Here is a 27,525-nt window from a genome sequence, read left to right on the forward strand (position 1 = left end):
CCAGCTTCGGCTTGTAAGCTGTTTATTTGGTCCAGCATCTGTCCCGCCCGAGTTATTATATACTACTAGTTGAATTCCCAGCTGCGGGAATTTGCTTTGAGAATTTGATGTTATAGTTTAAATGATCATTTGATGAATAAGTCAGGAAACTACGGCAACATATCAATAGATCCATTGAGAGCTGGTAGTGAGGAGGCCTCACCGTCTCCTCGCCCTTCTCTCTTCGTTCCATCACCGTCTGACTGCCGTGAAACGCGATGGGGGGAGTGAGCTCACCAGCGCAAGAGGAAGGGCACGCCACAGGTTGCCGTCGACGTTGGGGCTCATCAGCGCTGGAAGAAGGGGGTGAGGGGTGGGTGCCTACTGCCTACCGGTGCTGATGAGAAGGGGCGCGAGGTGGGTGGCCGCTGGCCCTGGGACTGGGAGGAAGGGGCACAGCAACAGCATGGTGATGCCTGCTTGCTGAGATCGTGTAGTGCAGCCCTGGTGCAGCGCTGGAGAAGGGGCACGTTGCCTGGTCTCAGTATGTGGAGGAGGGCGCCGCCGCCGCGTGGAGGAGGATGGTGGCGCAAAGAATGCGGTGGGAGAGAAGAGGCCTGGAGAGAGCAAACTCTCTACCACACTGCAGGCCCGTGGGTACGTTCAGAGTGTGTATGGCAGTGTAGGCGAGTACGCGGATGATGGCATACACAAACTATTATAGGCCCCGTTCGCGCGTCCTTAAACACCCGGCTTGATTCGCTTTTTTTTATCCGGAACAGTCTTTTCCTCTTACAAATTTCTCCAGATTCATTCAAAATTCCTTTAACCGAACGGGCCATAAACGCAAAGGCGCGATGGTTCAATTTGCTTTGCTTGCGTTTTCAGTTTCCTTAGTTTGAGTTTGCGGTGAGAATTCAAGTGCATTAATTTGCTGAGGCCTGAGGGGGGGGGGGGGGGGGGGGGGGAGGTAAAAGAGATGGCAGCCGGAGGCAAGTTCAGGTGCATGCGTTTGGATGATGATGCGTGTCGAGGGGGAGTTGAAGAGATGTCAAATAGGGGTGACGTGGCAGCATAAGGATTGAGTTTTAGGAGAATTTATTGCTTAGTGGGTATGAACTATATAGATATATTAGATTAGATTAGATACGATACGATACGTAAGAAAGAGCAGCTTATTTTCCACTCAAAAAAAGGAGCAGCTTATTTAAGTGTTTAAAAAACTCGTCCAATATTGATGATATGTGTATACATTATGCACTATACAGTATACCTTATTATAGAAATATAGCGGGATCGATGGTAAAAATTCAGAGGCGTGAGCTCCATTCAATTAGTCTCAAATGCAAGTAAGATATCCAGTGAGTTACGTATAACTTACAACATAAGAACAGAAACACACATACATATAACATATTTGTCTGAAAGCTTTCATAGTTTTTTCTATGGAGATCTGGTGCTTAAATTTAATTTACATGATTATTTGATGTATTATCGACAAATATGACTTCAAAGAATTGCATGGATATCAACTCAGCAGTGAATCACACTGTGTCCTGAAGACACACTGCCACATATGTCATCGCTGGCCTTTGATCATGATCAAGATTTAAGCATTGCAGAATTATTTCTGCGATGCTGTAAAGAAGCTCGATGTTCTCTGTTGTTGCAATTTCCGGATCAACAACCTGGATCACTTCATTATTTCTGTAAGCATCAAGAAAATCCTTGCGAAACTGATTACTGTCTTCAACTGAGGCCTTCCTCCTTGTAATGAGTTCTAACAGCACAATTCCGAAACTGAAAACATCAGATTTACTGGTTAACAGTCCAGTCTCCATATACACTGGATCCATGTATCTCATTTCACCAATCATTTGGTCAGTGTATTGTCTATCTCGAGCAATCAATCTAGATAAACCAAAGCCCGAGATTTTCGGTACAAAGTCATCACTTAGAAGTATATTATCTGGTCTAACATCACCATGCAGAATCTTCGTTGTGATTTGTGAATGCATATAAGCTAGACCCCTTGCTGTTTGTGCCGCAATTTGTAGACGTACATCCAAATTGAGGGGCATCATGTTGGATCCATGTAGAATGTCAGTGAGGCTACCTTTCGACGCAAACTCAAACACCATAATTGGGATATCATCTTCTATGCAAACACCAATGAGCTTGAGAATGTTCTTGTGAATGACTCGAGATTGAATATTGATTTCATCTGTAGTTTTTTCTTTTATCCACAAAAAACCTATGCTATTGGGCTTTTTCACTGCAACTGGCTGGTCATTACCACCAATACTCCCCTTATAAATGTCAGCAAATGCACCTTTTCCAATAAGGTTGCTATTTTTTAAAATAGGCTTTAGCTCCTCCTTTTTAAATACCCATACACTGTTCACTTTTCTAATATTGGACTGTTATTCTTGATAAATTTTCTGACGTGCAGTCAAATCGAAGATGTCAAAATGTCCCACATTATAGACCTGTGTGGAGTTCGAGGTGTAGATTCTGTTGCCATCATGGTTGATATTTTGCGTTTCCAATAATTGATCTGACTGATGGTTAGCTCTTATAAGCATGTAAAGATGTGTTGCTACATCTGTCATCTCTGGTCTTTGATCAACATCAAGATTTACGTGTACCCAGTGCAGAGAGGTCCCGCTCTGTGCGGGGTCTGGGGAAGGATGTTAGTGGCAAGCCTTACCCTCGCCTGTGCAATGCGAGGAGACCGCGACTCGAACACGGGACCTTCCGGTCACAGGCGGTAAGACTCTACCGCTTGCACCAGGCCCGCCCTTCAACATCAAGATTTACGCATTGAGCAATTATTTCTGTGATACTGTAAAGAAGCTCGATGTTTTCTGTTATTGCAATTTCTGGATCAACAACCTGGATCACTTCATTATTTGTGTAAGCGTCAAGAAAATCCTTGGGAAACAAAGTACTGTCTCGAGATGAGGCCTTTCTCCTTGTAATGAGTTCTAACAGCACAATTCCAAAACTGAAAACATCAGATTTACTGGTTAACAGCCCAGTCTTCATATACACTAGATCCATGTAACTCGTATGACCACTGATTTCGTCGTGTATTGTCTATCTTGAGCAATCAATCTTGATAAACCAAACCCTGAGATCTTTGGTACAAAGTCATCACTTAGAAGTATATTATCTGGTCTAACATCACCATGTAGAATCGTCGTTGTGATTTCTGAATGCATATAAGCTAGACCCCGTGCTGTTTGTGCAGCAATCTGTAGACGTACATCCAAATTGAGAGGCGTCCTGTTGTATCCATGTAGAATGTCATCGAGGCTACCTTTGGACGCAAACTCAAACACCAGAACGGGGATATCATTTTCTAAGCAACAACCAATGAGCTTGAGAATGTTCTTGTGATTGACTTGAGATAGAATGACAAGTTCATTTGCAAATTCATTCTTTTGTCTAACACTATCTGTTACTGACCTCTTAACTACAACTGGCTATTTGCCATGAAGACACCCGTTGTAAAGCTCGAAATAGTAATCCCTCCCAAACAAAAGGCCACTTTTAAAAATTGGTCTCAGATCCTCCATTTTGAATAGCACAAGTGTTGGAGAGACATTCCTGATGACTTTGCTGCGTGCAGTCCTATTGAAGATGTCCAAACTGCCCACCTTGTAAAGCAATGTGGAGTGTGAATTGGACGTGGCTATATTGTCCTGGTTGATTTTTTGTTCTCCCCGTAATGACCATTGTGTAGTTTTTTCCTTCCCTTGTTCATAGTATGATTTTGTGAGCATTTGAAGATGCTGTACAACATCTTTCATGTCAGGGCGTTCATTGAAGTTCATTTTGAGGCAATCATTTATAAGCTTTCCAACTTTATTCAAAATCTTCCGATCAGCATTCACTATTTCAGAATCAAGCATGTCTCTCACCTTTTTCCCTTTTCCAAAAGCTTTCATGAAGTTTTCTGTGAGATCAGTGCATCTCCCGTTTTCACAAATTCTCTTCCTAGTGATTAGTTCTAGAAGAACAACTCCAAAACTGCAAACATCATTTTTTGGATTAATGCGTCCCTTAAGAATAAATTCAGGATCCACATAGCCAATGCTCCCAATTACATTTTTGGTGTACTGAGTTCTGTCCATTGATAATAACCTTGATATTCCAAAATCAGCTAATTTTGCACCCAATTCATCATCTAGAAGTATGTTTTCAGGCTTGATGTCACCATGAATGATGGGTTGATACATTGAGTGCATGTAGTTTAATGCTTCTGCGCATTCCATAGCAATACTCAGCCGGGTAGCTAATGAAATGGGATCACGAGAGATGTGAAGAAGTTCACTGAGGTTTCCTTTGGAGATAATCTCTGTGACCACCATCAAAGCATTTTCTTCTCCGCAGTAGCCCAATAGTCTGACTACACTCTTATGGTTTATATGAGAATGGACAATCAACTCTTTGGCAAACCCTTCATTGTAATTCTTCTGGATATATTTCTTCACCACAACTAGACTACCATTATCAAGAACTCCTTGGTAAACCTCTCCAAAACCCCCTTTCCCAATGAGTGTGCCATGATTCTTTGTAATCCTTAGGATGTCATCTTGAGTGAATTGAATTATATTGTGATTGTTAACTGGTCTCCACATGGCCTTTTCATTGTCTTTGATTAAGTCTGCCAGCTTGTTCTCCGGAAGATCCATTTAACAGATGCAAGAAAGATTATGCACGAAGCCAGATACTGATGACCTGTCACCACAGAGATGTCCATTCACAGTGCTGAAGTCAATTTGAAGATACAGTGAGGCTAATTTACACGAACTTTGCATAATTACAGCAAAAGCATGCCACTATTAGACTTCACAATTTGAATGAACAAGCAGATCTGATGCACAGTGGTATTTCGTTGAATATTCAGGCATGATCGTGAGAGGCTGGAAACATTTTTGTTATGTGTGCTCTGTTACAACAGATGTACAGAGTTGGATCGCAGGTGGGGATAGCAAATTCAATTTCTCTGCAAACTGCATCATGCAATGACCTTGGATGTCAAATAAACCTATACTAACATATACAGTATGAAGCCTCCAAACAATTATAAAAAACACTTGCTATGAGTAGGTCTACCGTTTGAAATTATAGGCAAGTCATGCCTCCAAACAATTATAATAACTGCGCTCTCTAAGCTGTACAAAGTTAATTCACGGTGGGGACAGACAATTTGACTAGTTCCAGAGGTGCATATTCATTTATGAGCAACAAGCCAACAACAAATGCAACTCTGTGCCTGAACAGGATTGCGGCACTCGATGTGCGGATGCCTAAACTCAAACTATATGGTGGCATATACTTGGACTAGCTGTATAATGTGTACTGTAGGGAACCCAGAAGGCTAATCCCCGGATCTACTTGTAAGAAACTTAGGACCATCCATGGTGTAGATCAGTGGGGTTTCATTGGGTTTCTCGTAGAAATGGTGTGTACGGAGAGGGACAGAGAGGGAGAGGGAGAGTTAGGGTTAGTACCAGACCATCGGTAGGCATTGAGGAGGCGGATCCGGCCATCACATGTTCGCCGGTGAAGATCTGCGCTACGGCAGCGACGGGCGATGAAGAAGGAGTGGTGCAATGAAGTGGTGTTGGCGCAGTGCCGTGACGGCGGCGGCGGTGCTTCCCGTCACTGGCTGCGCCCCTCTGTTAGATCGGAGTAGGGTTTGCCGATGGGGCGTACGGCTCAGGCCAACCTCGTACTGAGAGCCACCGGCCCCACCTCTATTTATTGCGCAGTGTGACGGGGGCCTACCAGCCATAAATGGACTGGGCCCGCCAGCCATAGATGGACTGGACGCCCCCGATCAGGGCGCAAGGTCAAGGCCCAAGTGGCTGTTGGACCACTGTGGTTGGGAGTTCAAACCAACACTACTCAGCTAAATGGCTGGGGAGTAGCATATTCTGATAATGTACATACATAAAAGAAGCAATGTACCCTCAGATTCTCTTGTCAAATTAATCGACACGGAGTTGGGATGGAAAAGTTAGAAGGGGCAAAAAATCGGCTGATGGTAGGAACAGACGCACGCATACCTCTCGAATCTCGATCGATCCACCAGCCGGGTAATCCTGCGCGGAGTGGTAGCAGGTCGATTGATAGCACCGTGCCACCGTTGAAGGATACTGGCTGGGATGGGGCTACCAAGGACGACGAGCTGCCTTTGGGTCTCTGTAGTCAACGCTTCTTGGTGGTGCCTCACTGCCTCGGCATTATACATACAACAATAGAGCCATCTCCCATCTGGAATAGATTCGCATGCAGCCATCCGCGGAACCGGTCCTTGAAGTTTTTTCTTTTTGCAATGAATCCACGGTGCAAGCTGCAGATTCTGACGGAGGCAATGTTGCGGTGGGCGCGGAAGCTGCAGATTGCTCCATGATCCTTTTTCGCACCGAATTCACGGTGCAAATGCAAGCTGCAGATGCTGATCATTTTTCATTTCGTATCCACGGCCAGTGGCGGATCCAAAGGGGGGGCTGGGGGGGCTCCAGCCCCCCCTAATGTCTTGATTTCAAGGCTAATCACTGTAGCAAAAGCTTGATTTCACCATTAAATCTTCATGCAAATCAACATCTCCATTGTTTTAGCCCCCCTTATCCCGCATCGTGCATCCGCCACTGTCCACGGCGAATGTTGCTTCACGAAACGGTACAGAATGCTGACGGAAGCAGAAACGGACGGACCTTGACGTCTACGCGGAGGCCGGAGCGAGTGGGGCGGCGGCTGGGGAGGAACACGGCGGAGGAGCCGCCGCTGACGGTGGAGGAGAGGGAGGGGCGGAGCTCCCGGAGGTGGACAAGGTATTCGTGGTCGTCGTCGGGGAGGTCAAGCTCTCCCCCGTCATCGGCCGAGGCGGAGGGGGAGGGCTCGCCGCCGTTGTCGTCTCCCTCGACGGCGGACGGCTGGGTGCAGGAGAGGCCCTCGTCGTCGGCGAATCCGAGGACGGAGAAGGGGTTGTCGTCGACGCGGACGAAGACGCGTGGGCGGCCCCCGGGCGCGGGCAGGCCTCGGCCCATGGAGAGGCTTGAATGGACTGGGCTGTCATAGCGTTTTTTGTTCTCTTTTCGTGGGCTGGTCTTTCGAAATGTCCACTTCGGCTTATAAGCTTTTTCTGTGGCCCAGCATTCATCGTTTGAAAAAGTTATACCTGCGTGAACTATATCACCTAATCATTGAGTTCCCCTCAAAAAAAAAAAAACTAATCATTGAGTCTTCCCCTAAAAAAACCTATCATTTAGGCCTGATTTAGTTCCTCCTAAAAAAGTTTACTCACTATCCCATCGAATGTTTGGACATATGCATATAGTATTAAATATAGACTAAAAATACTAATTATACAGATTGCGACTACTTTGCGAGACGAATCTTTTAAGCCTAATTAGTCCATGATTTGACATCGTGTTGCTACAGTAAAGCTACAATATTTCGCTATTTTTATTACTATCCGACCATCCCATGCGACACTCCCATGTGACACCCAAAAACTTTACACCCTGAATTTAAATAAGGCCTGAGTCTAATTTTTCTCCTTAAACTTCAAAATAAGAAAACTTACCTCGTGAACTCTCAAACTACTTCCTTGCCTTGGTTTGGAGTGGTTTTGTCTTTTTCAAGTTAATTTTTTTATAAGTTCTTGATAAGGTTTTAAAATTACATAAAATATCTCTACACTTTTAACAATTTTTTTAAAAAAAATATAGATAGATTAGGATATGCCAAATTCAAATGAAGTACCCAGAGCTCATAAAAATATCTCTATACACTTCAAAGTATTTGGCTATAAGAAAATAGAAAAATATCCACAAAAAATATAAAAAAATCATAAAACATTCTAATCAATATACAAACATGTTTTTAAATTGGGTAAGGCAAAAAAAATATGAGATGCAACTAGCATGATGCAACATATATAAATGATGAATGCATTCATGCTATGCATTTGTGCTAGTCTGTGTATTATTTTTTTTATTGCGATAAGTTTTTGAAACACATTTATACATCAATTAGGATGTTTTGGTAAAATTTCTAAAGTTTTTATATTTTCCATCTTTCCAAAGCTAAATCTACATTTGAAGCATCTAGTGTATCCGAGTTTATCTTTAGAATTTATTTTTGAAATTATTAAAGCTTAGAGATATTATATATAGTTTTAAAACCTTATCAAGTATTTATCAAATTTTTTACTACGAAAGATAAACCACCTTCAAAATCACTCTGAACTAGGGAGGGAGGTAATTCAAATGGTTTTGAAAGTCTAGGGTGGGTAAAGTGCCTGACTTGGAGTTTGAAGATAAAAATCAGACTACGATGATAGTTCAAAGAAATAGAATGAACTTTTCCCATCATCTTTACAACATGGAATTCCTTACAGCATACACGCTTCGTCCAGGCTTAGTGGCCCTCAACTTCGTCGTGAAGGTCATTTTAGTCCTCAAACCGAGGAGTGAGGATGAGCCCAAAAGAAAATTTTGAGGATTCAAATGGTCACTTTGATAGTATATACATGAAATTGAGATCAACAATAAAATATAAGGACTTAAATGCCTATTTTGATAGTTCTAGGACGAAATTGAGCTCAAAATTAAACTTTAAGAACTAAACCGACCACTTTGATATAACATGAATGAAATTGAGCATCGAACGACAAATGATGGACGAAGTTGGCTATTTCGCTTAAAATTTTGGTGGAACTGATCAATCCATGCAACCTAATATGGCATCAAAACTAGAAATCTCGAGTTCAAATCCTGATGGATGTAATAAAGAAATAATTATTACAATCTACTTATATTTCTACATTGAAAGACCGAGAGAGCCTATATATGAGGAGGTGTTTGCTCACCTTTTCCTATAAATTTAAGATTTTAGGTTGACACACTCAACTCTTAGTTTAGAATTTAAAAATATTTAAAAGTACAATATAATGGCTACAATTTTGTTTGACTCCTCAAAACATAGCTACAATTTTGTTGCTACAAATGTTGTAATATAAGATAGATTACAGGTCAAAAGACTAATTTTATAAATCGGGTCTTATATTTTAGAACATAGACTTGTACATCTTTGAAGGTTACAGGCCTGCCGCCTTTATTTGTTTGGAGATGACATACTCCTATGGCATTAAGTATCAACAAGTGGAAGTACGTCTGAGTGTCTGACCTTAAACTAATCCACGAGGTTCTTTTAACAGTCTTTCTTACCTGCTAGCAACGTGTCATCTACAAAGAAGGTAAGAACCGACCGAAGATTCTTGCTTTAGTTGCTATCCTACACGAACAACATTAATTCTCGGATGCAACCGACCAAATAGACAATTGCTCACGAGTGTGCATCGATGTGACCTCGCCGTACGTTTTTTAAATAAATTGGCTAGGAGTACGTCCTGCAAAGAATATAAATTTACCTCTACCTTTAATCAAATTATTTCAAGTTGTAATCAAATTTATAGAAAGGAGTATAAATATTTATAATGCAAACTAAGTATATTATGAAATTATATTACAAGAAGAATTTAGTGACACTTCTTTGGTCCCATAAATAATTACTCCATCAGTTCTAAATTATAAGTCGTTTTAATTTTTTTGATACATTTATTTTGTTATGCATCTAGATAAATAATAAATATGTCTAGATATAAAGTAAAATGGATGAATTAAAAAAGTTAAAGCGGTTTATAATTTAGAACTGAGAGAGTAATATATATATTTTTATATAAACTTTAAGACAGAGGAGTGTAGTTGGGTAGTTGTGAGAATGCATAAGGGCGTCCCTAACGGGGTTTAAATAGCTAGTCTAAATGAAATCTCATTGGTCAGATGAAAGATAGGACAGCGCGCTAGCGACTCACTCCTAGCTTGGCTCGCACATTCTTCAAAAAGCCCTCTCTCACAGCTTACGTAGTGGAGTACTCTGACATCCGTTTTTTTTATTGTTTCTAAGTGGTCGTTTAGTTTTCAAAAACTTTTTCAAAAAATACTACAGTAGTCATCAAATCGAATCTTACGATACGTGCATGGAGCATTAAATGTAGATGAAAAAAAACTAATTGCACAATTTGGTTGGAAATTGCGAGACGAACGTTTAGTCCATGATTGAACAATAATTGCCAAATAAAAACGAAAATGCTACAGTAACTAAATTCTCAAAATTCGTGAACTAAACGCAGCCAACCTAGTGATTTCTCTGTCACCATTGCGGACGCCTTAATGCGTGGTGATTGCTATTGCTTTGTTAATGAGCACTCATTTCACTGTCTCAGGCTTGGGCACGGGGTTAATTTGTTGCTCGAGACCAGGCCCTGTTCGTTTGGAGGAATTCTGGAGGAATCTGAATGAATCTGGAGAAATTTGTGAGAGAAAAACACTATTTCGAATAAAAAAAAGCAGATCAAGTCGTATTTAAGGGCACGCAAACGAGGCCGGTGTTAATGCTACGCTGCCGTGGTTACTAATTAAACATTGAAGCTTACTGCATTGCGAATAGGTTAGATCGTGGCAGTTGTGCACTACTCGCGTGGTGACATATTATACTAGAAGCATATCCCGTGCGTTGTCGTGGGATTTTTTTTAAAATAAATCTACTATATACATAGCTTTACTATATGGTATTCTATATACTATGTATATATATGAATTTGACTTGCATGTTATTTTATTATATCAGATCTGATAAAAAAATCGGTAAACTAATAGAAGAAAAACCAATAGAATAAGGAATAGATGATGAAACAAATAGCGTATGTAGATGACTTGTATCTTAATGATTAAAGATTTAAAATATTACACATGATAGAGATGACGTGGATATTTTTTATAATTAATAAGAGATGACATGAACTTAGTGAATAATTATGTGGACACCTTGCGTGAAGAGATATGACATCTAATGGGGTCACTTAGTTTAAAATGGTGTGGACACCTTACATGAAGAGAAAAATCATATAGTGAAGTTTAGCTTTATAACAGTATATTGCTGAAACAAATAGCGTAGGTAGATGACTTGTATGTTAATGATTAAAGATTAAAAATATTGCACGTGATAGAGACATGGGTATTTTTTTATAATTAATAAGGGATGACATGGACTTAGTGGGGAATGTTGTGGACACCTTACATGTCTAGTAGGGTCACTTAGTGAAAAATGATATGGACACCTTGCATGAAGAGAAAAATCATATAGTGAAGTTTAGCTTTATAAAAGTATATAGATAATGGAGCATGAGTAAAAGGAAAAGTTCTCGGACAAACTCATCGGTTTAACTTTTTGTTCACTTCTCCTATACAAGTGTGGAATTATACTATGGAGATTGACATCCTTGCTCCTCTTTTGAAGACTAATTATGATTTTAACTTTGTCTTTTTAACTTTATTTGATTTTACCCTTGTTTGTTAAATCCAAAGCCACCATTCGTATCTATTCTTGATTCTGTTAGCTGGAGGTCAAATAAATGAATTAAAGAAAAAGAATTTTTCAATAAATTTAATGCTAACACGTAGGGTAACACCTTATCCTAGCCCTCCCAAGTCCTGCAGATGGTTAGTTAAGTATGTAAACTTGTTAAAATTTGCTTGGATTTGAAATATTTGCATATTTTGTTGTAAAAATCTTTCAAAATCTTGTCCAAATATTCGATGCTATAAGAGTTTAGAATCACAGAATCACTAGAATCATATAGTGAGTTTAGAATCTTGTTCAATAAATTTTTCTAATGCGATAAACGCTACTATGCGATTATTAAGCTGCTGAAATTTTATATTATTTTTTCGTGCATCTTAACAACCTCAAATGTAAAAATTGAAAACTACAAAGTTGTAGATCTAATTGAGAGCTACAAATTTTATGTAAAAAGTATCTTCATTTGACAACATACAAAAATGATATTATTTTTCTAATGCGACAAGCACCAGTACTGATTATTGTGGTCCTGAAATTTAATATTAATTTTTTGAGCATCTTAACGTTCTCAAATGAAAAAACTCAAACCAAGAAAGTTATAGATCTCATTGAGAGCTACAATTTTCATATAAAGTTCATCTTTATCCGATATCGTATTAAAGAGTTATGATTTTTCAAAGTTTCAGTCTTTTCACGTCACTCTCGGTGGCGCGACAGAATAATACTATCACGCCGGCGGGAGTGGCGCAACAAGGTTTTTCACGTCAGAAACGTCGTCTAACATGGCTGATGTTGTCGCGCCAATGCATGTGCACGCAACAACGTTATTTGGTCGCCCAAAAGGGTCAGATCAGCAAAAAAAAGAAGCGATTATTATTAAAATATTGAATAAAAAAAGGATTAAAAATAAAAAATTCCTGTTTTTTAGCTGAACTAACGTGGTTAACTTCTCTGAACGGAGGATGGAAGTACTCGCCCTTTGTTTTGAAAGGTTGGGGAAATTCACAACCTTACAAAAATAAGGGTAAATTTTTAAGTAAACTTCACAATAGAAGTGCCATAAAACTACATTGAGCACGAAACTGTACACATGATAGCTCCTACCTCACCAAACCACACTGAAGCACGTCACATCGAATCTTGCGATATGTGCATGGAGCATTAAATGTAGACGAAAAAAAACTAATTACACAGTTTGGTTGAAAATCACGAGACGAACGTTTTGAGCCTAATTAGTCCATAATTAAACACTAATTGCTAAATAAAAACGAAAGCGCTACAGTAACCCAAATTCCTAAAATTCACGGACTAAACAAGGGCAACCAAACCGGCACGCTTAATTAGTCCAAAGAAAAGATTATTAGAGTACGGAGCATATACACGTGTAACGTTTTCCGTGTGCGATTTCTCTATTATGAAACTATCAGCGCATCAGGCACCACGTAGGGGTTTAGTCGGCATCATCATCCACTGGAATCATCAATTATATACCTTGCCAATGGCCCCGTTCGGCTTACCTCATATTCGACTTGTTCGACTTGTTTTTTCAGTCGGAACAGTATTTTTCTCTCTCAACAATTCAGCCAGAACAGTGTTTTCAGCCAGCTTTAGCCAAGATTCAGTAAGCCGAACGGGGCCAGATGAAATGAAACACCACGTATATAGTATAGTGTATTATTCCTTTTTGTTGGTTCCCTTCAATTATGGAGTGGATTAGATCAGATTTTAGAGTCTAAGTAAAGAGTACAGTCACATTCTTACTCCCTCCGGTTTCCTAAAGGATGTCGTTTTAAGGTTGTCTTAAGTTAAATATTTTAAACTTTAACTATAAATAGATTATTTTGGGTTGAGTTTAAAAATATGAAAGTGATGTAAGTAGATTCATCTATATAAATATTTTATAGCAAAAAGTAACGGTAAAAGTTGTTTTTTTAGATCGTGTCGCTGTCCAAAACGACGTTCTTTAGAAAATCAGAGGGAATAATAGTTAAGACTTAAACACACTTAAAAGGAGTTGAACAATTCAGCGTGTATATAAATTTGTGGCACCAGAGTTCAAACCGTTATACCTGGAGTGGAGTGATTCACACACAGCTCCACAATCACAACCACCGCCTCGCCGATAAGTTATTTCTGGCGACTAGCTTTTATACATCGGGCCTCCTTTTCTTTTTCTCCTCTTTTTTTTTTTTGCCTTAAGGAAAAGGGCCCATTTAGTTTTTTTTACAAAAGATGTGGTGGCATATTGTGATTAAGCATTGGTTTTCCATAATTTTATTAGGAAAACACTCACTTAATGTAGTAATTTAAGTTCGATTTATTCGGTTTGTAGAAGATTGTGGTATAAAAGAGAAACACTAAATTAACATAGGAAATTTTGGGACCAAACCTAAATAACTTGTGTACTTAGAGTAATGTCTCTGATTCCACCAGAACAGGGCAAAGAGTTTTTAGTTAAAGGATTATTAGTTTTTATTGCCGTCTTTGCATGAATTTTGCTTTCGACTATGCGTTATTACAAGTTGTGTTATCATTATCTCTCCTTATACTCAATAAAATATTCTATGAGCTAGCTCTTTTAATATTGTTGGAGCTGCTTAACCTCAAGAAGTCAAGATGCAGGAATTATCCCCTATATATATATATATATATATATATATATATATATATATATATATATATATATATATATATATATATTGTTGCAGTCTCACTCTGGATTTCTCTAAGGGACCGTTTTGGTTCCTTTTATTTAGAGAAATTGAAATCTATTTAATAAATTAGGCTATTTGGCTTAGAATTTGATATTCCATCACTTTTCAAAGTTCACATGTAAGCTATCTCAAATTCATAGGATAGGAGATGGAAATTAATTCTATACATCAATATTCTACGTTTCTATTTTACAACTTATAACACGCTCTTTAACTCGATCCTCTACAATAGAAATGCAACACATAACTACCTCATTAAATAATAATATAGAAATATAATCCATATACAACCATATTAGTTTAATTAGTGTGTCTAAATTATGATTATTAAAATGAATTTAATTTCAAGGCCTAAGTCATGTTGAGTGGATAGTGAGGGGCCGTTTGGCCGGACTCCGACAGATTCGGCCCCTGCACTGTAGCTACACTGTATCTCTGCTGTAGTACGCGGGAGCCGGAGCCGGTGAAGCTCGAATTTCTGGCTCCGGGTGCTGCGGTGGTGTCAGTGAGAGGGGAAAGAGAGAGAAGAATGGATCCCGGTAACCGTGCAGCCACAAGTCAAACTCATTTATTTGCGCTGTCCATATTATTCGGAGTTTTGGATTAGAACATCTAGCACCGACAACATATCGACAATGATAGGCTGAGGATGTCCGGACTCTGACCCGCCCGCCTGTAAGTACCATTGGAATGCGTGTCTTGAAAAATATCAGCCACTCGTTCCTCTCTCTAGTTTGTATGCGTGTCTCGAAAAATATCAGCCATTGATCCGCTCTCTCGTGCCTCTCTGCCTTCGCTTTGTCTCGCTCTCACGTGCCTCCAGCGTTACTCATTCCATCTCTCTCACTGTGGTGCGGGTGAGCATCTCGGCGCAGCGGCCTCGGCGTGGCCTCAGCACGAACGGGCCTGGCCTCGGTGGGGCCTCAGCACAAACGGGCCACGACGCGGAAGGCCAAGCGATCTTGGACACGGCGGCGCAACAGCGCTGATGGCCTCGGTCATGGGCGGACCAACGGTAGGCTTGGCACCAAAGGCTCCCTCTCCCAGTCATGCGAGCACTGCCTCCTTGCTGCGTCGCACAACCACCGCTACTGGCCCGCAGCCTACAAGCGCCGCCGGGCCGCCATCTCCGGTGAACTCCACGCTCCGACGAGCCTCCATTCTCCCAAGCAGCAAGGAGATATTGCACTGCGCTGAAAGCGCATGTTGCACACGTATGTTTTAAGTGTTTCAAATGTTTTAGAGGTATGTTGCAAATGCATCATATGGATGTTGCAAAAGTAGATTGAGAATTTTGCACATGTTACATATATTGTAAGTGTTTTAGATGAGCACTGGCGGAGCCAAGGGGGGGCTGGCAGGGGCCATGCCCCCCCCCAATGTTTCACAACAAAAAAAATTAGTAGTATGACTTAATATTTTTTATTTATATTAAGAGGGAGATTATATAAAATTCTTGTCATATATACCTATTAATATCTTCTAGATAATATAATCATACAAAACACAACTAGATAATAAAATTATCGCAATGAAAAAGACCGAGCCGGCCTCCCTAAGTATAATTCCTGACGGCCGGCCCCCCCTGAGTATAAATCCTGGCTCCGCCACTGTAGATGAGTGTTGCAAGTGTTTATTCAAAATGTTTTTATCTGTTTCATACGTATGTTGCAAGCATTTTTATCTGGATGTTACATATATTTCACACATATATATGTTGCAAGCGTATGTACTAAATGTTTCATCTGTTTCAATCTTATGTTGCAGCAAGTGTAAGTGTTTTATCTGAAAGTTTCATATGTTGTAAGTATATGTTTCAAATGTTTTAGCTGTTTTCAGAAGTATGTTGCAAGTGTTTTTATCTGGATATTGTATATGTTACAGTGGCTATACACATATGTTGTAATCGTATGTTTCAAATATTTTACTTGTTTTAGACAAATATTGAAGCAAGTTGCAACTGTTTTTATTAGCAGGCACCGAACGAGCGCACGTAGAGGCGGTCCCTGCGTGCATGTGCAGTAGCATGGCGTGCCGCGTGGGTAGGCGTGCTAGCAGCAGCAGACACATGCTGACGCGTGCAGCAGGCGCATGTGGAGTATTAGAAGATCTCGTGCTTGTAGCTGGAGTCCACAACGATGACCGGTTGTCCGCTTCCTGCTCAAAAATTGTGAGCATACGGGCGTGTGCAGCAGGTAGGGCAGCATGCATAGGCGCACAGCAGCAGGCTGATGCGGGCGCGTGCAGCAGGGGGCAGGACAGGTGCGGGCGTCCAGATGGGGCTGGCGTGCGGACGTCACGCCGTTATTGAGTCGCATGTTTAACCAAAAAAGTTAAACATCTTAAGGAAGATGGACATGCATTTTATGCTTCACAAAGTACGTGTCACAGTGCGCGCAGCACTTGTTGGGCAAACAAATTCGTGTCCCTCTGAACGAGCCATCCATTTTCACAACGGGCCGCGCCGTGAAAGAACACGCCGCCTGTTCGGCCGGAGCGGCTGGCTGGCTGCCCTCTCACATGGGCACCGTTCACATGAACAGTATTTTCAGCCAGGACCGTATTTTCCTTTCACATAAACCAGTCAACAGTACTTTCTCACGAACCGACAACGGACAAGCCAACAGTTCCGAACAGGCTAACGGACCAATAGGATGAGCTGTACAAACCTTATTAGTACTAGTATATATAAGTTCCGGTCCGGCACAATTAGTAGTTGTGCTTAAGGCTTAATCAGGCGCACCACATTCCAAGGCATTTTGCGCGTCACCAGATATACTCTACACTACGTACGTGGCTGCGTGAGCCCGTGACGTACGGTTAATTTCTTCGTATTATTCAGGCAATCACTGTGGTCTCGACGGCGGCGGACCGGAGGACGGCCTCGACGTGGTCGCCGCCGCTGCCGGCGGCCTCCCAGAGCTCCGGCAGCGCCTCCTTGATGTTGTGGATGCTCTCCAGCGCCACGTCCGCCCCTGGCACCAGCGCCGAGCTCCCCACCTGCAAAGGTTCCAGTTCCATGGCGGCTCTCGATCAGCATCCGCAGTGGATTGCAGAACGCACACGCACGCATGCAGTGAGACACTGAGAAAGCTTACGATGACGGTGTGGAAACCGGCGGCCTTCCCGGCGGCGATGTTGCGCGCGCTGTCGTCAAAGAACACCTGCGACGCGAGGGAGCCACGATGTGGTCGTGGCGGTTTCAATTTCAGTGGAGAATCGAGCGTGCGAGAGCAAGCACTGTGGTTTCGTTTCGTTCGACTACCGTACCGTTCTCTTGGCGTCGAGCTTGGCGATGTCGATGACGGCTTCCATGGACTCCAGCGAGGGCTTGCACAGGATCCCGCTGCCATCCTTCTTCTCGGTCGGTGGCGGATTGAGGGTCTCGAAGCAGATGATCCCTTCGAAGCAGTCCTCGAGGCCGAGCTTCTCCAGGACTCTGGCCGCATGGGCGTTGTCAGAGTTGGTGAAAATCTGCAGACGGGGCAGGGGCAGGGGCAGGAGCAGCAGTTAGTTTCAGACATGAGCATACACTGTAGTCCTTGTTGATGGAAATTAAAGATGAATTAATTGGCATCTTAATCGGGGAAAAGGGCTCACGATCTTCCTCTGCGGCAGGGAAAGCAGCAACTGCCTGAGCACCGGGTCAGGCTTCACCTTCTCATACGGCAGCGTGCCATGGACGCAGGCGTGGAAGTCGTCGTAGTCGAAATCGTACCCCAAAACCTAGCACGTAAATGATCCAAATCAGGAAACATAAACGACGTGGTGTCAAAGATTATGAAACAGAAGCTTTGAATTGAATGAAGGGCAGGCATGCATACCTTGAGGCCGGCCATTGTAGTTCCATACTCCCTGTACAGGTCGAGGCACATCTTGGGGACCTGGCTCTCCTCAATCCGCAGCTTGTTCAGCATGTACTCTGCAATTTGGCCAGTCGTTACTCGTTACACTGCAAGCAAGAAAAACTTGGAAGATGCTAGTTGCGGTACCCTGTATGTTCTTGCGGCATGCTAGGTTGATGCCTAGGCTCAGCGGGTACAGAGTGTCATCCATGTCTGCGCGTGCAAGGCCAATTCATGTTTATTTCAGAAGAATTCCATGCAAACAAAGAAACCAACAAACAAAAGGCGCAGCACCGGGGCTCCTCAGTTCATGCTGGATTAATTTGGTCCTCACCAAACAGCAAGCAATCGAACTTGGCTCCAGCAGCGTACGCCTCCATCTTGGCCGTCAGTGTCCTGCACTACGGCACTACCCAATGCAAGAACCCTAGACGCCAGAAGCACAGCCACAACCACAATGTCCTGCAGCTGCAGAGGTTGATGGCGCCTGCATTCCGCATAGCAGGCTGCCGTATTTATACACGAAAAAAAGGCCGCGGCTGGCCTTTGCTTTGTTTGTTGGAGGATGACAGGCACGCACGCATAGGCATACGCATGACATCGACGTCAGTCAGTGGGAGCTGTTTCAGTCAGTGATGTGTGTTTCTGAATTAGGATTTACTATGGTATTCCAAAACACCAATCGGATAGAAGGAAGGATAGGAAAAACAATGATTCTCAATCAGAATGCAACCTGAGATTTAAGGGATTTGGAGGGGATTTTTTTCCTCCTTTTCATAGTTATTTGTTTATTTAACTAATATATAAAATTATAAAACTCAATGACTCAAATTTGCTTAAGCTATTATCTCCTGACTCCTGGTAGCTAATCACTAATCAGAGTGCCGTAGCATTGCCCTTCTGAATTCTAAGGGATTCCTGCTTAAACTACTCCAGGGCGGGGATTCCTGCTTTACTCGTCATCCTCCATCTCCAACCATGAGAGAGACTCCGAGTGCTCTCCGACGCGACGTCCAGTTCATGGATCGGAGCTGGCCTGTGACGCCTGCTTTTGGCGCCGGGTGCAAACGCAATACAATTATGCAAGCGCAACCGACCTGGTGCGTGGATGATTTTTAGGCATGGGTTTTTGCCGGTACAGGGGGCAGGCAGGAGCGGTCGGCAGGATTCGTGGCGATTGTGTGTGTTGCTGGGATCACTCGGCATGGCCTGTGCTGGAAAGGAATCAGATCAGACGCTGATGGGGCTGCGACTTTGGCTTTCAGAGCAGGTAATAAAGCGTGCAGTGTCCTCTGAATGGCATTTCTTAGGACGGGCCGTGGGCGGTGTCAGTGCGGTAGAATCACATCGCTCTCTCGTTCGCTTTGGACATGGCGTGGCGACCTGTCCAAGCTAGCTTTCGTAGGCGTAGGAGACGATCGAGGGGCTCTCTGAGTCCCCCCCGTCTCCGTTGCCTTTTTTTTCATCGTGTCTCTCAGGCGGCGACGGACGGCGAGGTTCACGTCTCAGGTCAGGCGGCGAGGCGACGCGTCCTGCTTGCCACCGCAATCCGCACGAGGTAAGGTCAGGTCAGGTCATGATCATGGCCAGCGCCGTCGCCTTTCACCTTTATTAAAATCTCTACTAATGATGCCCGGTTACTGTGAGGGACATCTGATTTCTACCGTCAATTACTTGTGTCCCTAACACGTGAGATGTGAGGTGAGACCACTTGAGCCGTTCAAAGTGCGGTGAAATCACACCATCGCTACTGCCTGCTGCATTGGCGCGCAAGGAGCTGCTTTGGCTTTGTTTGTCGAAAAAGTAGCAGCATGAACCGTGAAACATCGTCTCATTCCAAGTTTTGAAAACCTGATTCCCAAACGAGAAACAACGTTCCGAACGGAGCTTGGGGACGGCCCCAGATTAAAGGTACCAAGTGGAGGAACTAAACTGAAAGTCTAGGACGCTGACAATACTCCCTGCATATCTATCAATCAGGCATCTCAAAAGAATATTTATGATATCAAATAAGTGACACTATATTCATCACTCCAACTCCCTGCATATCTATTTGATGTCATAAATATTAACACTCTTATATATAACAATAACAACAACATAGTCTTTCAGTCCCAAGCAAGTTGGAGTAGACTACCGCTCTTATATATAAACTTGATCAAAAAATTAGATAGTCTAGAATCACATCATATTCGGAACGGAGGTAGCACTTGACACAAGCTGCTTCAACCTTAAGCTGTCACGACCTTGAGTTTGTCAACACTATTCGAAGAACTTGAATGCCGGCAACAACTGAAACCCCAAGGCAGACATCATAACTACAGTTTATTCAAACCAAAACGATGTGTCGCGAGAACAATATTTAGTTCCATCACTTAAATGTTCAACATCTGCGTTTGGCAGAGCAAGGATGCACACGTATCACTGAATTACAAAACCCCATCGAACGTGTCAGAATGTTAGTGTGATCAGCTTAGAAGAAATGTACAGGCTATTGCATTTTCAGTGCACTGGGGCTTCAGCATGCCGTGTAGGCATCTGGCCCTGTTGTAGCCTGCGGAAGCAGGTGGGCTGATTGCTACTCACAACGAATGTGTATTAGCCTGGAAGGTGGGCTGATTACTTCTCACAGTGAATGTGTTGTAGCCTGCTGAAGCAGGTCGGCTGATTGCTACACAGTGAATGGCAGAGCAGGTTCAGTTCTTTGGTTACTTTGGGACTGGAGGAGGTCAGCTTCCAGGCTTGGCACTTCGTTTGATGCCCAGGAAATGCTCAACCTGCCGAAAAAACCAGTCAATATCAGATATCTGAATATATATACCACTGCCCATCATTAAACAAGAGTATTACACAACAGGCCAACCTTTTTGTCCCCAAGCATGGGCGTTAGGCTTCCAGGTTGCTCTGTCTCCAAGGTAGCATAGCTGCCAGCATCACTTGTTTGACTAAAACAAACATAGATAAACTAGATTAGTCATCTCATCAGGAATAATAATACATACATAAGGTAGCTATCAACCTCGATTGGAAGGGGATGATTAATGGCGTCTCTATTGGCGGCACTCAAGCTCTCCCATATGAGCCATTGGATGAAAAACATATGGCTCATATTCTTATTTATATTGGGATCCCTCGTATTCTATTTCTAAATTCATGGAAGTTACACAAATAACCATCCATGTGTCCATTAAGTTCCTCCAAAGTCTAAACTAAAGGCAATAAATCCTTATCAAGTGGGTTTCCACTTGATACTTTCCCAAAGCTTACAAGGCCAACATAAATAACTAGATAACAATTTTATATCGGCCAATCAAGATTAATAAACAAAATGAAATATTAGTGAAAGAAACAACCGTGTACCATAACATAATACTAAAATCAAGAAGTGACATTTGCAAATATAGGAATTCAAGGATATCAAAAACATCTGTCAAGCTTAATGAAAAATAAAATACTTCCTCCGTTCCAAATTATAAGACGTTTTGGCTTTTCTAGATACATTGCTTTTACTATGCATATAGACATAGTGTATATCTAAGTGCGTAGCAAAAGTAATGAATCTAGAAAAACCAAAACGTCTTATAATTTGGAATGGATTGAGTACAAACTGTGGAGGCTATAAGCATGTTGTGAGCATACCCTGTTTTTGCATTGCCACTTAAAATGAGGTATGTTGTTTGGTTGCGAGATTGAGCCTCTCTCATCTTTTCCGCGGCCAACAATGGTGTATCAGAAGATTTCATATGCTTGGTTTTCAGCTCATCCTCGTATCTCTTCTGGCGTTTTTCTTGTTTCATTTTACCTGGCCCCTTGCCATGAAACTTGTGCGAAAGAAAACGGAATGCCTCCCTAGGTGTCATCTGAGGGGGGAGAAAACACATAGTTCAGGATAAACATTGTCATTTTTTCACATCCAATCTCCCAGATGTCAAATAAATTGCAAGAATAGCACCAAAAAAGAAATGATTATCATGTTGAGAAAATAAGATAGTACTAACAATCTATATAAAGAAAGTTAGTTCTTGCCAAAATAATTAAAAATGCAAAATGCAGTTCAGTAATCAATTTCCGTTGTGTCTATGCATCATGGAGACCTGGGTGGGAGTGGGCAGGACGATGTGGCTGAGTACTTACCACTCTACCAAATTCATCTATTCTTTCAATGCGAATGTCTTTAGGTCCATCCTCCACACCTATCAGCTTGCACTTTTTCTTGTCTGTAGTTCTGCCTCCCCAATCTGTTCCCTCATTGAGGTTCCCTCGCTCCTTAAGAATCTTCAAAGCACCAGCTAAACCCTTGCCTACTGCAACTTCATGTATAACTTCATCCAGTTTGACTCCATCCTCTTCAACCTTGGCTGGTATTTCTGTCAGAGCTTCCTCTTCCATCTCTGCCAACCCATTAGTGTCATCTTTTGCAAGATTATCTGAAGGCATGGCATCATCATCTTCATCCATAAACACATCGTCTTCTGGCTTGCGTGTTCCTGTTAAAAAAATAACAGCAGTAGTCAATACTTAAGAGCTCATTATCACTAGGACTTGTAAACTCTATCACACATCATCAAAAATTTATATGGAAAAACCTTCAAACAGGTTACCTTGATTCAATTGTAGTCCCCACACAAACTCTTCCATCTCTGTGATAACAACCTTATTCTGTTCTGAATCTCCTTCTGCGGCTTCTGTATCCTCTTGGCTCTTGGTTGCAGTAGCCAGTTCAACTATGGACTGAGGACCAGAAGCGGCAGCCTCTTCCTGCTTCCTTAGGGCCAACTTTCTTGCTTGCTCCAGAGATTTCTGCAGATCTTCGTAATCATCACCGAAAACAAGCTCTTCTTCTTCAGCAGGTTTAGTAGGTGCAGTTTTCTCCTCGCGCAATGCTCTTGATGCCTCTTCAGCCTTTGCAATGGCAGTTTGATATGCACTATTTCTCTTTTCAGCATCAGCCGCTTGCTCTTCCTCCCTAGCGGACTGTCTCTTTCCATCGTTCCTGGAGCCACGATCAGCGGCCCCTAATCCAGAAGCAATTGCTTCTGCCTCAAGTGCGTCCAGATCCAGCTTCTCCTTCTTCCTCAGGGATTTCTTTTTTTTTTGGTTTTTTAAATTTAAGCATTTCATCAGGTGTAAAATAGTCTGTTGACACCTTTGTGGTGGAAGTAAGGTCTTCCCGTCTTTTTCTGAACATAACCACCTTCAATCTTTTTCTGGAGCTGGCAAAAAAACGTCTATCAGTTCATGGCTTCATGCAGTGCACCAGCAGAATGTATTTGTATTATCCCAAGAAACAAGGGAAATGCCGCTAGTTTTCTATTATGGTTTATAGGGCAAAATATAAATCACCTCTTCTAGCTTTTTTTCTGCTTCACCGGTGAAACGTCCACCTTCATCAAGTGTCACACCCTGATAAGTTAAAGACAACACAATTACAGAAATATCCTGGAAATGCAAGCAAATGAAGCTAAACAGAATGTTTACCTCATCTTCCATTTGGTCATCATAATGTGACAGCATCGACTTCTTTGACAACAAATCATCGCTGAACCTACAAACAACCAATAAAATGAAGATTAGGGGACAAATCTATGAGACAGTAGCAACAACCAACGACCATGTTATGTGCATAGTGAACTTACTTGTCATCATAAGTTCCTTTCTTCTTTGAAGACTTATAAGCTTCATCTCTTTGTTTCTGCTCGCCAATCTCAATGTTCTCAAGCATATCAGCGTCTACAAAATATTTTCTTTTAGAGAAAATGGCCAGACTGAGAAAAGATGAGGGAAAGAGACAGAGAGGAACCTTTACCTTCATTGATATCCCCATTGGCAAGAATACTCTGATCTTTGAGAGTCATGACAACTGCACCACCTTCCAAAACCTTATCAAGGCCATGAAGAACCTTAACACCAGATAAGTGGTCTGTTTTTCCCAAAACAAAAAACAAAGGCACTTGTAACCATGATTGCAATTCACAGTATAATAAAAACAAACAATTGTATCACCCCAAAAAATGTAGCAGTTAGTCAACTATTAACAGTTCCAAGAAAAGAAAGTCTTTGCGACTAAAAAGATTTGTATATCACTACCTCCAACTTGTGTATATTCCTCTTCATCATCATCATCGTCGACGTTTTCTGCCAAGATATTATCCTGACATCAAAACAGATTAAGGTTAGTGAAGGACATATACCTTATGACAGTATATCCAAAAAACAATTAGCAATAATAACCTGTTCCTCCAATGCTCGTGCAAGATGTAATGCTTTCACCTTTTCAGCTTGCCTTTTTTCATCAAGTTTACGACTCTTTCCCACCCATGACAGTATCTCAGAAGCCCCATCATTACCATCCAGTATTCCTCCGTCCTTTTTGTCCTTCAATCTTTCCTCCTTTGCCCTACAGGAAAAAGCCATTTAGAAATTATTTGCATGTTTCATTGCTTAATAGCAAGATTTGACAGCAAGAGAAAACATTAAAAACTCTAGCTTGATCATGATTTACAAGCTCCATTGCTTTATAAGTGATGGATGAAGATGTAAAAGGGAAGCAGAACCAAATCATTATATACTTAGCTGTACTTTGTTGAACAGAAACAAAGATTATTAGTTGATTCAGGAACGATATACAGACTGTTAACAGATACACCATCCGTATTTAAATATATGACATTTAGGACAAGCTAATTAGTTCTAGTCTGTCCTCAATGTCATATATATATTTAAAAATGGAGGGAGTACAATATATGACATTCACGGATTACGCTGAATGGTCATGGTTCAATGATAGACCACTACCGAAGGTTTCTGTTGCCTAAAGTCTCAAGACCTATAAAATGTTCCTTGAACTTACATGTTTTTCATGCTTTGTGATAAAGATTGCCAATGTTCTACAGTGTAAAGGTTTCTCTGTTCATAACTTCAACATCAGTAAGGCAGTATTTTCCAGGTTGTTCTAACCTGGGAACCTTAGGAAACCTTCAAAGCTGTACAGGTTTATAACAACACGACTGGTTTCAACCAAAATGCACTTCATATGCACATTAAATGTGCTGGAGACAGCCATCAGCCACAACTTTGCCTGACTAATGCATATGAACGCAACAAGTAAAATAAATCATGTGAAAAATAGCCGTATTTGCAATGTTGGTTGGTTATGCATAAATGCTTTCTTGAGTTAACCATGTATCAGCAGAGAAGGTGATGCAATTAAACGTCGCAGGAAGACAATGCCCGTGAGAATATTATTAATTCCGTTGAGTCGCTATATCACCTATATATATCATTCTGAACTGAGGCAATGACGACATACAGTTGATCAACACGCTATCAAACATATGAAGAAGGAAAGACCAAGGAGTTACCTTGCAATGCGCTCTCTGAGCTCATCTGCTGTGGGCTGCTCAGCATCCCCTGAGGCATCAACTCTCTGCTTCTGATCCCCCTTGTCACCCTTGGATGAATCTGCATCATCTTCTCCACGACCCTTCCCCCTTGACTTCTCGTGCTCCCTATCGTCCCTCTCTGCCCTATCCTTGTCCTTGTCTCTGTTGCGGCTTCTCTCCTTATCCCTGTCCCTCCGCTCCCTTTCCTTATCGCGCTCTGCTTCCTTATCCCGGTATCTGCCACGGTCCTTGTCACGCTGCCGATCCAGTTCACGCTCCCGATCCTTGCCCCGTTCACGGTCACCGTCACGCTCTGGCTCCTTATTCCGGTCCCTGTACTTGCTATCATTATCCCTGTCTCTCTCCCTCAACCTGTCTCTATGCTTGCCGTCATCCTTCTCCCTCCTCCTGTCGTCCTTCTCTCTCTCCCTGTCCCTTCTTCCACTACCATGGTGATTCTTCTCCTCCCTCCTATGTCCGTCCTCTCCTGATCCCGGTGTCTCTCACCACCGTCCAGCTCCATCTCGTCCACCGCAGGGACCGACATAATTAGATCAGATCCGAATACAAATACCAATATAGTATAGATTAAGAAGTTAGGGTTCTGGCGCTCGGTTCGTACCCAAATAGATTTAAGTTAGGGTTCGGGTGCTCGATTTCGCACAACAGTAAGTGGAGAGAAGGAGTTACCTGGTGAGTGCTGGGCGCCGGCCTAGTAGGGCCACGAAAGAGCGCGCGCACGCAGGGTGGAGGAGAGAAGAAAAGGCAGGCGGTGGGGCGGAAACCGTGAACCGTCGGTGCCGACCAGTCGGATCGAAGCCGCGCGCCGATCCCTCCCCCCCTCCGCGCTCACGATTTCGGCCCACAGCAGCTGGTGACGGCCCAGCGCCAGCCCCAGGTAGAGCGCGCCAGCGCAGGTAGAGGCGCGTTCCGTCGAATTCGTTGATTCGTTCCGTTGGTTGGCTCGGTTGGTTGCGTTTTTTTCCTTTCTTTTTTCTATTTCTTTTTTGTTTTTGTTTTTCATTCCTTTCTACTATTTATTTTTTATGTTTTCTTTCTTTTCATATTTTATTATTTTTATTTTATTTATTTTCTTCTATTTCTTTTTTAGTTTCTTTTTTTCATTTTTGTTATATTTTATTATTCTTTTGTTTTCTTTTTCTATTTTCATTTTCTTATTGTATATTTTTCTTTTTTCTTTACTTTCATTCATTTATTTTAATTTGCCTTTTTTCTGGACTTTTGTCTTTTTATTTTATTTATTCTTTACTATATTTATTTTACTGTATTAATTTTTATTTTCTTTTTTTCCTTTCCTTCCTTCTATTTAGTTTTAATTTTTATTTCTCTTTTGTTTTCTTATCTTTTTATTTTTAAATTTTATATATTTTTTTTTTATGTTTCAACTTTTTTATTACGATGTTCATATAGTATATATGTAATGTTTTATGATGTATTTTTTGATGTCCGCGAGTAGGAATGTGAAGTTCGACGAAGTATTTTGTGATGTTCAATAAGAATACATTGGTGTTCTAGGATATATTTTGTGATGTTCGGTAGCATTTTTCTTCTTTTTTACTTTAATTAATTACTTAACTAATTTTATTATTTTATTTATATTACATGATATTTGTGATGTTCACGTAGCATACATATGATGTTCTATGATATATTTAGGGATGTTCGTTTAGTCTTAGTGTGATGTTCTACGATGTATTTGTGATGTTCGTGTAGTATACATATAATGTTATATGCTATATTTAGCGATATTCGTGCAGTCTTAATGTGATGTTCTAGGATGTATTTGTAATATTCGCGTAGTATACATATGATATTCTATGTTATATATTTAGAGATGTTCGTTTAGTCTTAGTGTGATGTTCTACGATATATATGTTCAGTAGTATTTTTTATTTGACTATAATTAATTAGTTCACTAATTTATATTTTTTGATTTTTTTACATTTCATGATATATATGATGTTCTTGTACTATACATATGATGTTCTATGCTATTTTTCTTCGATGTTCGTGTAGTATTAATGTGATATTCGACGATGATCTTTAAATACAGGTTCATCATGAGATAAATATTCACAAAAAAATATCGAAATGTATCCACGTGGGGTCTTATTTTGTAGAGTTTATTGTAAGAAACATGAT

At 41.5% G+C, this 27,525-nt stretch overlaps 3 protein-coding genes and 1 pseudogene across 4 annotated transcripts; all 4 read right to left on the reverse strand.

The window, feature by feature from the left end:
• Positions 1–1,421: 1,421 nt before the first annotated feature.
• Positions 1,422–3,042, reverse strand: LOC136544583 (wall-associated receptor kinase 17-like). The gene is made up of 2 exons (XM_066536692.1): positions 2,800–3,042; positions 1,422–2,399 (listed from the first exon to the last, which is right to left on the reverse strand). The coding sequence occupies exons 1-2, from the start codon at positions 3,040–3,042 to the stop codon at positions 1,524–1,526; spliced, it is 1,119 nt and encodes a 372-aa protein (XP_066392789.1). The 3' UTR covers positions 1,422–1,523.
• Positions 3,043–3,359: 317 nt separating this feature from the next.
• Positions 3,360–6,226, reverse strand: LOC136547310 (wall-associated receptor kinase 4-like). Of its 2 annotated transcripts, none has more exons than XM_066539270.1 (2): positions 6,060–6,226; positions 3,360–4,725 (listed from the first exon to the last, which is right to left on the reverse strand). In XM_066539270.1, exon 2 carries the CDS (start codon positions 4,677–4,679, stop codon positions 3,468–3,470), a length of 1,212 nt encoding a protein of 403 aa, XP_066395367.1. In that variant the 5' UTR covers positions 4,680–4,725; positions 6,060–6,226; the 3' UTR covers positions 3,360–3,467. The 2 variants fall into 2 exon arrangements, with proteins under 2 accessions (XP_066395367.1, XP_066395366.1); XM_066539269.1 differs by lacking the exon at positions 6,060–6,226 and adding an exon at positions 5,502–5,619.
• Positions 6,227–16,792: 10,566 nt separating this feature from the next.
• Positions 16,793–18,463, reverse strand: LOC136547311 (uncharacterized protein C24B11.05-like). Its single transcript, XM_066539271.1, has 7 exons — positions 18,315–18,463; positions 18,128–18,193; positions 17,960–18,057; positions 17,736–17,861; positions 17,406–17,609; positions 17,234–17,299; positions 16,793–17,135 (listed from the first exon to the last, which is right to left on the reverse strand). The coding sequence occupies exons 1-7, from the start codon at positions 18,358–18,360 to the stop codon at positions 16,974–16,976; spliced, it is 768 nt and encodes a 255-aa protein (XP_066395368.1). The 5' UTR covers positions 18,361–18,463; the 3' UTR covers positions 16,793–16,973.
• Positions 18,464–20,288: 1,825 nt separating this feature from the next.
• LOC136542661 (SART-1 family protein DOT2-like) lies at positions 20,289–26,293 on the reverse strand (annotated as a pseudogene).
• Positions 26,294–27,525: the final 1,232 nt, after the last annotated feature.

This window comes from Miscanthus floridulus, chromosome 3, assembly GCF_019320115.1.
Source record: "Miscanthus floridulus cultivar M001 chromosome 3, ASM1932011v1, whole genome shotgun sequence".
NCBI classification, from domain to species: domain Eukaryota; kingdom Viridiplantae; phylum Streptophyta; class Magnoliopsida; order Poales; family Poaceae; genus Miscanthus; species Miscanthus floridulus.

Excerpts from the sequence above, each read along its gene's own strand:
- LOC136544583 (XM_066536692.1), bottom strand. The coding sequence starts at position 3,042 with ATGGATCTAGTGTATATGAAGACTGGGCTGTTAACCAGTAAATCTGAT. Across the intron at positions 2,400-2,799 it reads CAGAAATAATTGCTCAATGC|TCCAATATTAGAAAAGTGAA; the intron begins GTAAATCTTGAT and ends CAAGAATAACAG.
- LOC136547311 (XM_066539271.1), bottom strand. The coding sequence starts at position 18,360 with ATGGAGGCGTACGCTGCTGGAGCCAAGTTCGATTGCTTGCTGTTTG. Across the intron at positions 18,058-18,127 it reads ATGCCGCAAGAACATACAGG|AGTACATGCTGAACAAGCTG; the intron begins GTACCGCAACTA and ends GCCAAATTGCAG. Across the intron at positions 17,610-17,735 it reads CCCTGCCGCAGAGGAAGATC|ATTTTCACCAACTCTGACAA; the intron begins GTGAGCCCTTTT and ends CCCCGTCTGCAG.
- LOC136547310 (XM_066539270.1), bottom strand. The coding sequence starts at position 4,679 with ATGGATCTTCCGGAGAACAAGCTGGCAGACTTAATCAAAGACAATGAA.